Raw genomic sequence first — 12971 nt, 5'->3', positions numbered from 1 at the left:
TCTGAAGCCAGGAACCCAGCACCCCGGAATTAAAACACTATCTATGCTCTTTTCCTTACTCTCGCTGTGTGTGTGTGTGTGTGTGTGGGTGTGTGTGTGTGTCTGTGTGTGGGTGTGTGTCTACAGTGAATATTTGTGTGGGAGTTTGAATAATAATGACTGTTTCAGTTGGTTGTTTATGAGAGAGTGTGAGTGGTGTGTGTGTGTGTGTGTGACAGCAATGTGTGTTAGGAGGTAATTGCTGTAGCTCTGTAAAAGAGCCTCCACAACACTGCAGAGCGCGGTAGACTGCAGGGCTGTGAAGGTCATTAGTTCTACCAGCCTCGTAATCAGATACGAGACGTTCAGTTAAGAACCGTAATGCAACGTCTGCTGTTGATCTTTCACTGATGGTCTCCACGGCGAGCTTGGAGAATCTCTAGAAAAATAGCTGGAATCTCCCCTCTCCTTCCTCTCTTCACTCCGCCCTCATTTAAACTCCGCCCTCATTTAAACACACCGCTCTAGGAGAATGAGATGGCTGAAATCTCCTCTCCTCCTCTTCTCCTCCCCTCTCCTTCCTCTCTTCACTCCGCCCTCATTTAAACACCGCTCTAGGAGAATGAGAGGGCTGAAATCTCCTCTCCTCCCGCCATCTCCTCCTTCTCTGCTCCTTCCACTAGCCTTCTCAGACTGTAACCCTGAGGGCAGATTAGAAGAGGTCTAACCTGTAACGACGTTCGTTGTGACCTGTTGTTCTCTGACTGGTTTTGTCATTTGTCTTCCCAAGTCTACCCCCCCCCCCCCCCCCCCTCGTGTGTAACTGCCTGTAATCATCATCTCTGAAACGTTGTCGGTATTAGAACGGCCATCTTTCAGGCTCTGAGGTAAACCGAGCAGTACTGAGGGAGGAGAAGGGGGGTGGGTGCTTGAGTGTTCGTGAGCTTGTTTGTGTGTAGGTGTGTGTGTGTGTGTGTGTGTGTGTGTGTGGCAGGAGTGTTCAATGGTTTAGTCCATCATTGTAGTGTTGTAATAGCAGCCAGATGTTGTGTTGTAATGATGCCTGCACTCATCCAGATAGGTTTACTTAAGTGGGATGATTAATTACCCAGGATGGGAGCATATGGGAGAGAGACAGAGAAGAGAGAGCGCGAGAGAGAGAGAGAGAGAGAGAGAGAGAGTGAGAGAGAGAGAGAGAGAGAGAGAGAGAGAGAGAGGGAGAGACAGAGGGAGAGAGCGAGCAAGAGAGAGAGACGGGAGAGAGAGAGACAAGGGAGAGAGAGAGAGAGAGAGAGACGGGAGAGAGAGAGAGAGAGAGTGAGAGACTCCAGAGGCACAGTGAGCATCAGTACATTTTACTGAGCACAACATTCTGTTGTTGAACGTTTCTTGTGTGGGGCTGTCATCTTCGTTTGCTCAAACCTGTAACTAACCGTGTTACAGGTATTTTCCTTTCTTCATCAAACCCCAAATCACTAACCCTTCCCCATCTCTTATGTCCTCTCCGATACAGAGCAACCGTCCAATCACCACCAGCAGGGCCAGTCCACGCTGCCGCCAGCCCCGCCTCCCCACAAGCAGCAGCCGTCTGTCACCGCGCTCAACCACAACTCCCTGAGCAGCCGCAACCGTAACCCCAGCCCGGCCCCACCGGCCGCCCTCCCCGCCGAGCTGCAAACCACACCCGAGTCCGTGCCGCTGCAGGACAGCTGGGTCCTGGGCAGCAATGTGCCACTGGAGAGCAGGTAAGATTTCAATATATAAAAAAAAAAATACATGGCAACTGTATTAAACATGAATTAAGCAAACCTGGCTACCCAAATCTCAAATCTGGTAACAGGTTGCTCTAAATAAAGGCATTATGGATTATAATATAACATTAGCATACCTTGAAAACATAACCAGTGGTAGGCAACTAAATTCAGCTGCGGGACGATTTTTGTCAGAGCTGATGGTCGGGGGCTAGAACATAATTATAATTATTTATACACTTCAACTAAACCCCAAAATAGATTGTATTTCAAATTAACAATAATTTCATACCTTGATTACATTGAGACATGATCACATATCTCTTTTTTTATTGTGAGAATACCTGGCAACCCAAACCTCCAATCTGGCAAGGTAGTCAACCTTGGGAACCATGCCTTAGCTAAACTGGCAAACTAAAACTAGTTAAAGTGGGAAAACTAGCATCCGTACGTAACATTCAGCCAACTTGGCAACCCTTACTTACCTCAGCCAACTCAGTAACTATACCCATTGATGACCTTGCAAATCAAAGCAGAGCCAATATGGCAACCCAAACATGTGCTGATGTTTCAACACAGTGAAACTCACCAAGCAATCCAAAACCAGAGAGTACAGTGAGTGTATTTCTTTAGTGTGACCCTCCTCCACTCTAGTCTTCTTCAGAACTAGGATCATACAGAGAGCACTCACTCACACACACACACTCACGCACGCACGCACGCACGCACTCACTCACTCACACACACACACACTCACTCACTCACTCACTCACTCACACACACACACACACACACACACACACACACACACACACACACTCACACTCACTCACTCACTCACTCACTCACTCACTCACTCACTCTCACATACACACAGAGAGAGAGAGTGCGAGCACACACCCCACTCAGACAGAAAGGCTTTCCTCTCACGTGTTATTGTACAGCTTTTGGACTTGTCAATCAATGACTAGGGACACATTAGAGGGAGGTTTAAACACACACACACACACATTGATTTGTGCCTCTGCTGTATTATTAGTAGACTGGCTCAGGTGTTCTAGTGTTAATGGGTCTCTTCCTCTACCCCCTCCCTGTTTTAAACAGTTACCTGCACTTTTCATTCATGCTTTCATTGTTACACAATACAACAAATCTCCCTCCTGTGTCTGTGTGTCTGTGTGTTTCTGTATGTGCCCGTGTGTGTGTGTGTGTTTCTGTGCTTGTGTGTGTAGCTGCCAGAGTGAATGTGTGTGTGTTTGAATCTAGAAGTTACGGGACACTAGTCTTCTGTGAGCTCCCTCTCTAACCCCGACCTCAGATCCATCAGTCCATTTGTACCTCGCTCTTTTTCTGTCCAGAATGTTTCCCACCCTTCTTCTCCAGAAAAAGAATGAAGGAATGAAAGAAAGAAAGAAAAAGAGGAGAAGAAAAAACCCTGACATGGCTATGTAACATTACAAGGCAGCAATAGAGGGATGGAGGGATAGAGGGATAGAGGGGTGGAGGGATAGAGGGACAGGACAGTGTAGCTGTAGAGTTAAGCAGGGCTGGGGGCCTCTGGGTGATATGTGTGTGAAAATCCCTGGCTGTATAGTTTTATATTTTATGACCAGAGAAGTGCCAGGCCGAACAGTGTGTAAAGGGACCCTTGAATAACACACCTGGCTCTCCTAAGGGAGGCCCTGTTTCTCTCTCTCTCACACACACACACACACTCACACACACTCACACTCACACACACTCTCGTTCCCTCTGTCTCTCTGGCCTTTTATTTATGGTTCACCTGTCTCCAACACCAGGACCAACCATAACCCCAGACCTCATCTGCAACAGGCGTGTCGGGCAGCTGGAGATCGGGGGGGACTAGCTGGCATCATGTCCCTCGCCATCCATTTTCTCTTCCTATATGTCCCTCATTCTCTCTCTCTCTCTCTCTCTCTCTCTCTCTCTCTCTACTCTCTCTACTCTCTCTGTCTCTCCTCCTCCTCTTGTCCATGTGATCCTCCTGTATGACCTTGGCTGTCCTCCTCATCTCTTATTGACAAAACAATATGTATACATCTATTATTAACAAGAGGGGCTTAAAGCTTGTGTTACTCCAAAACCAAACCCCCCACCACTACAGGGAATAGAGTTCCACCATGACAACAGGGCCCAGGGGGAAGGAAAAAAACACAACACAGGAATGCAGTGGTCAATTCAGAGCCAGTGGGATAGCCCTGGTCCAACACCATACCATGTGTTGTGTCTGTCTGTCTGTGTTTGTGTGTGTGTGAGAGAGATCCTCCCTTGCTGTGTGTAGGAAGCCTTTTAACCCAAGCCCTGGCTCCAACATGGGCCAACACTACAGCACAGAGTACTCACAGTATCAGATTCCCTCTCTCACTTGCTTTGTAGGCACCTTTTAAACACGTTTGGCTCACACTAGTGGATTTGAGCACTCCCTGTCTGCATCCCAAATGGCACCCTATTCTCGATCATGTTGTTCAAAAGTAGTGCACTATAAAGGGAATAGGGTGCCAGTTAGGATGCGGGCTAAGTGTGTGTGTGTGCGTGTGTGTGTGTGTGCGTGCGTGCAAAGGGAGGTAGCGGTGGTGTTTCGTGTGTATACACAAGAGCCTGTCAGGGAAATAAACTAAACGGTGAACTCTCTCGGCAGCCGAAGTCGTAGAATTAGAGAAGAGAGAATGTTTTGAGCCCCGGTACTGAAAACAGGATCAAAATGCGACGGTGGGATCTGATAAATGTTCCCCCATCACAAATTCAATCGCAAATCAAGCGCATCATTTCTAAACCAGACATTATTTTTGACATTGTGGCTGGAGAAGAAATGATGAAAGAAAAGTGTAATAATCCAAGGGTAGGAAGGAGACCTCACCGGTCTTCAACGCCTCGCTTTCTCTTTCAGAGGATGTTGATGAGCAGATATCATCCCTTTTAAGGTTTTATTGGAAGCATATTTACTACACATCATCTCATCGTACATCATCTTGTTTCATGTTGGCTCCTTCTGTGAAATTCTCTTTTAGTATTCTCAGCTATGGTGGTCGGCCTGGCAACAAAGTAAAGATCCTATATATAAAAACAGAAATCATTTTATTATTGACAGCATGACGTGTAATATTCTTTTTTTTAAAACAGAAATATTTCCATAGTTGACAGATCACATAAAAAAACAGCTGCATCTTTAAGGGAAAAAATTACACGGTGTTGTCTAAGAAATGTTCTAGAGATGCCCATTTTTTTAAGCTTCAGATGCTGTCTCCGGTCTTTAGTCAACTTGCTGCACGACAATATTGCTTCATTTTTGCTTAGTTTTTTGGCTTAATAATGTCTGTTTTAGAAATGATGCGCTTGATTTGCGATTGAGGGAAACTCCATCTCTGCTCAGTTCTTATATTCTTTGTAATAAAGACTTTTTTTTGCAACAATGAAGCCATAGTAAAATAATATAGCCAGATATACTTATAGGGTACATTAAAATATATAGGGTACAGTAAATATAGGGTACATTAAAATAATGACAATTACTCACACACTCATGATGCACACACCCTCTCACCACCACCCACTTAGAGAACAGTCTCCATCATAACCGTTTAACTCAATAAGCCCACTTCAACCATCCTCCTCCTCTTCTGTCACCATTACTCACATATTCATTTAATACTGAGGACATAAAGAGAAAATCCCCTGGAGACGAACGCTAACATTGGCTAGCTCCTTTCACCATGACAATAACATAGCAAGCCCTGTTGTGGAGACACTGTAGCTAACGTTAGCTAGCTCCTTTCACTACGACAATTACATATAAAATCCCCATTGAGGAGACACTATAGCTAATGTTAGCTAGCGCCTTTCACCACGACAATTACATAGAAAACCCGTGTTGAGGAGACACTATAGCTAACGTTCGCTAGCTCTTTTCACCAATTACATCTAAAGCCCTGTTGAGGAGACACTATAGCTAACGCTAGCTAGCTCTTTTCACCAAATACATCTAAAGCCCTGTTGAGGAGACACTATAGCTAACGCTAGCTAGCTCTTTTCACCAATTACATCTAAAGCCCTGTTGAGGAGACACTATAGCTAACGCTAGCTAGCTCCTTTCACCAATTACATCTAAAGCCCTGTTGAGGAGACACTATAGCTAACGCTAGCTAGCTCTTTTCACCAATTACATCTAAAGCCCTGTTGAGGAGACACTATAGCTAACGCTAGCTAGCTCCTTTCACCAATTACATCTAAAGCCCTGTTGAGGAGACACTATAGCTAACGCTTGCTAGCTCTTTTCACCAATTACATCTAAAGCCCTGTTGAGGAGACACTATAGCTAATGCTAGCAAGCTCCTTTCACCAATTACATCTAAAGCCCTGTTGAGGAGACACTATAGCTAACGCTAGCTAGCTCTTTTCACCAATTACATCTAAAGCCCTGTTGAGGAGACACTATAGCTAACGCTAGCTAGCTCTTTTCACCAATTACATCTAAAGCCCTGTTGAGGAGACACTATAGCTAATGCTAGCTAGCTCCTTTCACCAATTACATCTAAAGCCCTGTTGAGGAGACACTATAGCTAACGCTAGCTAGCTCTTTTCACCAATTACATCTAAAGCCCTGTTGAGGAGACACTATAGCTAACGCTAGCTAGCTCTTTTCACCAATTACATCTAAAGCCCTGTTGAGTGTTCTAGTGTTCCATCACCTTTGCTACTTCATCTATTGTCTCCTCCTATTGAGATCTTGTATAGAGTCTGGTTTAAGTCCCACTCAGTGACGGAGAGCTTCAGTTTTCTCTGAGAGGTTCTAAGAGTGAGTCTTAGAACCTGTGTACGTCACCGACCACTTAACATGGTAGTGCTTGATGCATTCAAAGACCTCTCTCTCACGTCTGCAGATGAATAACTCTCTATACACACCTATGTGTGTCCTCTCAGCTCTCAGCATGGTCAGTGAATAATAACAAAAGGATTGCTTCTTTATATACCCCGACACACACACACATACGTCACACATTTCCACATTGGAGAATCCCGACCCCACAACTTCAACAACTCTAAACATAGACCAAGGAGATTAAGCCCAAGCAGCGTGTGATCGACAACCCTGATTTAGGAAACAAATGTGTGTGTGTGTGTGTGTGTGTGTGTGTGTGTGTGTCACTTAAATGTCTCCTTGTTATCAGCCTACCAGAATAGACTGTAATTAAAGCCTTTGCCATAAACCTAATGCTTTATAAACTTCCCCTGCAGAAAGACAATAAACTCCAACAGTGATTAACTGCTCTTTTTCATGACAATATACTGTATTTTACTACTCTTTTCATTATGACAGTATATCAACAACAGGTTTTTCATTCAGCAATATCAACAATGTGAATATTTTACCTCTATTTGAAATCGTACAAAATGACATTAATAATGATAATACTGTAATAAAAGTCTCTATAAATTATTTGTACCGCGTTACAGACATGCATACAAATCATAATTATGATCCATAACTTCACATAACGCTGCATCTCGGCTTCACTGGCTGGATTTCAGTCTGAGTGGCAAGTCCGTACGGCCAAGGGGTTACTTCATTTAAACACTCAGTTAATATCAGAGAGACAAGCTTTTCATCAAAGACACAATATTCCACTATCATGTAGAGAAAATGACAATGTTAGATCAACACCATTGTAATGGCTTGATCAACTGCTTCTTGAAGTCTCTCATTTATTGAAAGTATCTCTTACTTGAATTCTTCGCACCATATTCCTCCTTAGCTCATAAAGCGAGAGAGACGCACACACACGCGCGCACACACACACTCATAGCTCCTAGAGAGAAGAGACAGACAGACGCCATATCATATGTACGCTGAGGTTAATCTCTTCAGACTAAACACACACCAACTGTCGTATGCCTTTAGCTAACCCGCACACACAGCCCCCTGACCTCACCAGCCCCAGACTATCTATAGAAACACAAGGAAGGCTATGTTCTCCAGTCTTGTTCGCGAGCCGAATCGCTAATAAAGTTTGTACAAATATTTACAGCCTGGGGGATTAAATACATGTTGCCCCCGGTAACATTGTGAGCGATAAGCTATAGCATCACCATCCCTGAGTTGACAAGGTAACAATCTGTCGTTCTGTCCCTGAACAAGGCAGTAAACCCGCTGTTCCTAGGCCATCATTGTAAATAACAATTTGTTCTTAACTGACTTGCCTGGTTAAATAAAAAGTTAAAAAACCTTGTCAAGCCGTGGTGTCGGACTCTGCTCTCCTGTGGCTGTAGTCATCAAATTAATACCTTTCATTTGACATTTTTTATTTCTTTGTGGATTGATAGTACTTATGTCAGGATAATGAACATGTGAAGTGATGATTTTGGAGAGGGACATAATGAGAGTGGAGAGATTTTGAGTTTTAAATTAGTCAAAAAGTGGATGGATGGAGGGATGGATGGAGGGGGAGGCCCAGGTGTTTGAGAGCAGTTTTGTGAATGAGAGAGGGATAAGGGAAGGATGGGTATAGCATGGCAGAGGTCTGAGTGGAGGACAAGGAGGGGTGGAGAGGAAGATGAAGGATATGTAGATCACATGAGAGGAGGGGAGGGGAGGGGGAGAGGAGAGGAGAGGAGAGGAGAGGAGAGGAGAGGAGAGGAGGGGAGGGGAGGGGAGGGGGAGAGGAGAGGAGAGGAGGATGAAGGATACGTAGATAACAGAGAGAGGAGAGAGAGAGAGAGAGAGAGTCGCGGCATGGAGCAGACATGAAGGTATAGAACAGGGGTGTGTGGGTACTCGAGGGGGTTAGATTAGAGATGGGAGGATGAGAGAGGGAGGAGGGTGAAAGGTCTCATTCCGAGGTGATAATCCCTCATCACTCAATCCGTGACTCATTATCATTCTCACCTGTTGTGTCAGAGGACAGCCTCCCATGCCTGTCACACACACACACACACACACACACACACACACACACACACACACACACACACACACACACACACATCATAGACACACAGAGACACGTGCAAACACACACATCTCATAGACAAACACACACTCCTTTGCCCCTCCATCCCTTTCTCCTCTCTTTCCCTGGATCAGCTTTCATTAGCCCGGTCTGCAACTCAACACCTAGATTTCATGACAACTATGATTCCTCCGCCCCTTTAAGTTTCTCCAAGTAGCTCAGCCTGTTGTCTTCCCTTCAATGTGATGTATATGCTCTGGGAAAAAAACAATAGAATGTGTTGATGTAGCTAACCTGCTAGTTCTAGCTATGGTACAGTATGGCTGCATGCTAATGCTAACATGTCTTCCCTATAGCCTCATGCTAATGCTAATATTGCTTTTCTATCCTCCTGCTAATGTTAACATATCATCTATATTTTATTTTATTTAACCTTTATTTTTACTAGGCAAGTCAGTTAAGAACAAATTCTTATTTACAATACCGGGGAACAATGGGTTAACTGCCTTGTTCAGGGGCAGAACGACAGATTTATACTTGTCAGCTCGGGGATTCAATGCTAACACTAACATTAGCGTGTTTAGGACATCAATGCTAATATAGCTTATTTATGGAGTCATGCTAATACTAACAAACTGTTTATTCTCTATGGCCTTGTGCTAACGCTTACATAGCTTATATATGTCAACATGCTAACGCTAATATTATTGTCTCTATGGCCACATGCTTATGTTAGCGTCTCTCTCCTCAACCCATTGTTGGAGAGCTCTGGAGATGTGGAAGGAGATATGGGGGGATTAGCATGGTAATGCTGCTCAGCGTCACGCCACCTCCAGTCAATTAACAATGGTGGCCCCCGCCACATGCATGCCTTTGCTCTCGCAGTCACTCTACAAGTCCATTATGCCAAAGGAAACGGGTTATGGCTGGCCCACTATCATAGCACTGAGAAACCCTTTTGGCCCTGTAGTGTAGGTATCGGGCACAGAGATGCTATCGAATGGATAGAGCAATTATATCTATCCTCTGTTGCCGTTTGATTTCAATACTCATGGAAGAAGTCATTGAACTTTGTCAAGATTTTATTATCATTGTCAGGTTTTTTAATCCGAATATTTAATTATAGTTTCAAAACGTTTTTAAATGCAGCCACGTTTCCATGTAGACTTCGTCTCTATCGTTTCACTGATACGAGCGAACAAAGATAATGTTTTGGTTGAAAGGAGCCTTTTGAACTGGATAAGGTAGCTAAATTCAATTAAAAAGTAGCCCAATTTCTTCCCATAAATGCAGAATCCGTTTTCATTCGAATGAATTGTCTTTTTAATTAAGAAATTGATAAGAACGCTCACATTGTTTTTTTAAACAAACATATTTTGATTTTCCATTTGATGTATGACTTTTTTTCTAAATACCTCTCCACCTCTCTCTCTCTCTCCCTTTTCCACAAAATGAAATATGAAATATATCATTGGAATGTGTTGCACATAAACCATGCAATCCAGACACCTGGCAATTTGATAAGGTCATAAACAATACTGAAGTGCCTATCGCATATCCAATGTAGTGTATGTATGGGTAATATAAATCAAGTCTAATAAGACAAATGGGTAGTAAACACACACACACACACACACACACACACAGAGAGAGTCACGCACCCTGGAGAGCTAAATGCTTTACAGTACGCTAAAACAATGTGTGAACTCTAAAATAATTTAAAATACTAGGGTGAGGAAAACCAACAGCCAAACAAACGAGCTCACTGACTATACCGTTTTAGACAAACATTTTATACCGGTAGGACACCGTGCTTAAGTGTTACATCAATCTGGAAATAGCAAACGAAATAAAACTTTATTTAAAGTGCATTTAAGGCATCTAAATCTATACGAGGAAACACAACATCTGAGTAAGCGCTTACACACTCTTTTCAACACACACACCCTCAGTGTTGTGGCGTGATGTTGGATGAGTGCACCGCGGTGAGATGGGACTGGAGAGGGCAGTTCTATCTCCATTTGGCCATGTCAGTGGGGTCAGTCAAGGCTGGAGGGCTATGTTGTCATGCTGCACAGGTCACTAAGGTCGGGGTATGTGTGGTCAAGACTTATAACTGAACAATTCATCAGAGAGAGAGAGAGAGAGAGAGAGAGAGAGAGAGGTGGAGAGGAAGAAGGAGTGTTTCAAGTTTTATTTGTCACATGCATAAGTACAGCGAAATGCTTAACTTGCAAGCCCTACCCAACAGTGCAGTGATCAATATCAAACAGGATAACTAATACAAAATATTTCAAAAATGTAACACGAGAAATAGAGAGACTTATTATCCCTCTAATAGCATGTAAAAGACTATTGTCCTGGTTTGGCTCCAGTATATTTTATTGGCTGTTCTCACCACTAGTACACAGAGAGAGAGAGAGAAAGAGAAAGGAGAGGGGTTTGTAAGAGCCTATAGCAGGGTTATATAACAGGGTTATCCACATCTCAATTTAACACATTGACTCTGCCAGCGTCGCCATAAACAGCCTGCTTTATGGAGGGAATAAAAGACTCCTCTCCTCTTCTCTCCTCCCTTCGAGGCCCTCCATCTCAGATCGCACAGCCACTGTCTCTTTTCATCATCACACGTTTATCTATCCCCCTCTCCTCCGCTGCCGCTGTGGAAATGGAGGGAGGAGGTGAAAGAGAAGTGAAAATGAGAAATACACAAAGAGATAGAAATGAAATTAGAATGCGTCACTTATCTGGATCGAGGGCTTCGGCTTGTATATTGAATGTGTGTGTGTGTGTGTGTGTGTGTAGGTGTGCCTGTGTGTGCATGCTCAGGTAGCTGAGAGTGTGCTTTTGGGACCTAGTTTGAGTGTGTGTCCTTACGCAACTGTGTGTGCGCGTGTTTTTCCAACCCTGCATGCTGTGTGTGTCTGTGTGACACCTGTCTGCCAGACAGGTCCACAGGGGGACTATCTCCCCATCGCTCTGTGTGTGTGTGTCGACGTGTCTGGCTGCCAAAACTAATAACGTCGGCAAAAACACTGATCTCCTCAAGTCTTCTCTCCTCTCTAATTGTGTTGTATACTAATACACTTTGATCACACACACACAACACAACACAACACAACACAACACAACACACGTCTCTAATTGTGTTATGTCTCTGGTATCTCCATCTCCCTCATGTAGAAAATTAGCAAAGCAAGCCGTTCTGGAAAACGGGCATGACAACCTGATAGAGATGGATGTGTTTCCTCCCGTGTGCCACGAAGGCGCCTATGGGGACGGGTACGTGCCTCCATCTCAGCCTCTCTGAGTGTCCATCCCCTCCGCTTGTCGTCCTCCTTTACGCATGGTGCCAATCCCCAGCCGCCGTGTAACCCCTGGCAACACTGAGCCCAATACAAACACACACAGAGGGATTAGCATCACGCACATGTCCAATCCCATGTAACAAAAAAAATACTAATAATTCCAACAACTTTATTGGTGACACACTGTAAGACAGGATACTGGGTAGAAAGCATGCCTTAGGGTCGTATTGTAATGCCATCGGGATGCAAGCCTTTGTATAGCTACTGCCTTCTTTGGTCTACCAACCCTCTCACATAGATTCCCTCAATGTTATCCCGGACTTCACCCAGTGTGTCACAGCAGCAAGACGTTTACCATGTAACAGGATGGAAGGCTCAGTGTTGTCTGGCTGGTTATCACAGCGAGAATCAGCTCCGTTTGTCCCATTGTCTGATGTCTCCATGGTTGTTTAATGTCTCCATGATGGTTCATTCTTGTCAGTGTGCTTGTCTAAAGAAAGACAAAAGACACTATTAAACCAATCCTTTTTTGGAGAATTGCTTACCTTGGCCTTTCTCTTTGCTAATCCAAATTGGGCTTTGGCATGGTTGGCGAGTGAAAAAAGGGGGAGGGATGAAGCTTACATTTGAAAAACATACAGGGATGGGTTTATCAGTTCTGGCCCGCACTTTGTTGGGTTTTAGATGTTTTCAGTGAGGGAGAGCTACTTCCTCGAGGAAGTAGCAAACTAAATTAAAGACGAACTCCTCATCTCTGAGGGATTTTTTTAAGTGTTAAGTAATCACTTCCCTGGTTTTAATATCCGTTCTTTCTGCTACTCCGACACTTATCCCTGTCCCTCGGGGTGCGGATCTACAACTTAAACCCACCCACCCACCCACCCTCTCTCTCTCTCTGTCTCTCTCTCTCTCTCTCTCTCGCCTACTCGCTCTCTCTCTCTCTCTCTCTCTCTCTCTCTCTCTCTCTC

General features: G+C 44.2%; 1 protein-coding gene across 1 annotated transcript in view; it reads left to right on the top strand.

The window, feature by feature from the left end:
- The window catches only part of LOC115186236 (teneurin-3-like), a 30680-nt gene extending 18528 nt beyond the window's left edge, over window positions 1-12152 (top strand). Inside the window, exons 2-3 of the mRNA XM_029745908.1 lie at window positions 1493-1724; window positions 11879-12152. Of these exons, the coding sequence (XP_029601768.1) occupies window positions 1493-1724; window positions 11879-12005 (359 nt within the window). The 3' untranslated portion in view covers window positions 12006-12152. The remainder of the gene's footprint in view (window positions 1-1492; window positions 1725-11878) is intronic.
- The last annotated feature ends 819 nt before the right edge of the window (window positions 12153-12971 follow it).

The sequence above is a fragment of the Salmo trutta genome, unplaced genomic scaffold (assembly GCF_901001165.1).
Source record: "Salmo trutta unplaced genomic scaffold, fSalTru1.1, whole genome shotgun sequence".
Taxonomy (NCBI): domain Eukaryota; kingdom Metazoa; phylum Chordata; class Actinopteri; order Salmoniformes; family Salmonidae; genus Salmo; species Salmo trutta.
The sequence above is the reverse complement of the archived record's forward strand: the minus strand, read 5'-3'. Positions and strand labels throughout refer to the sequence as shown.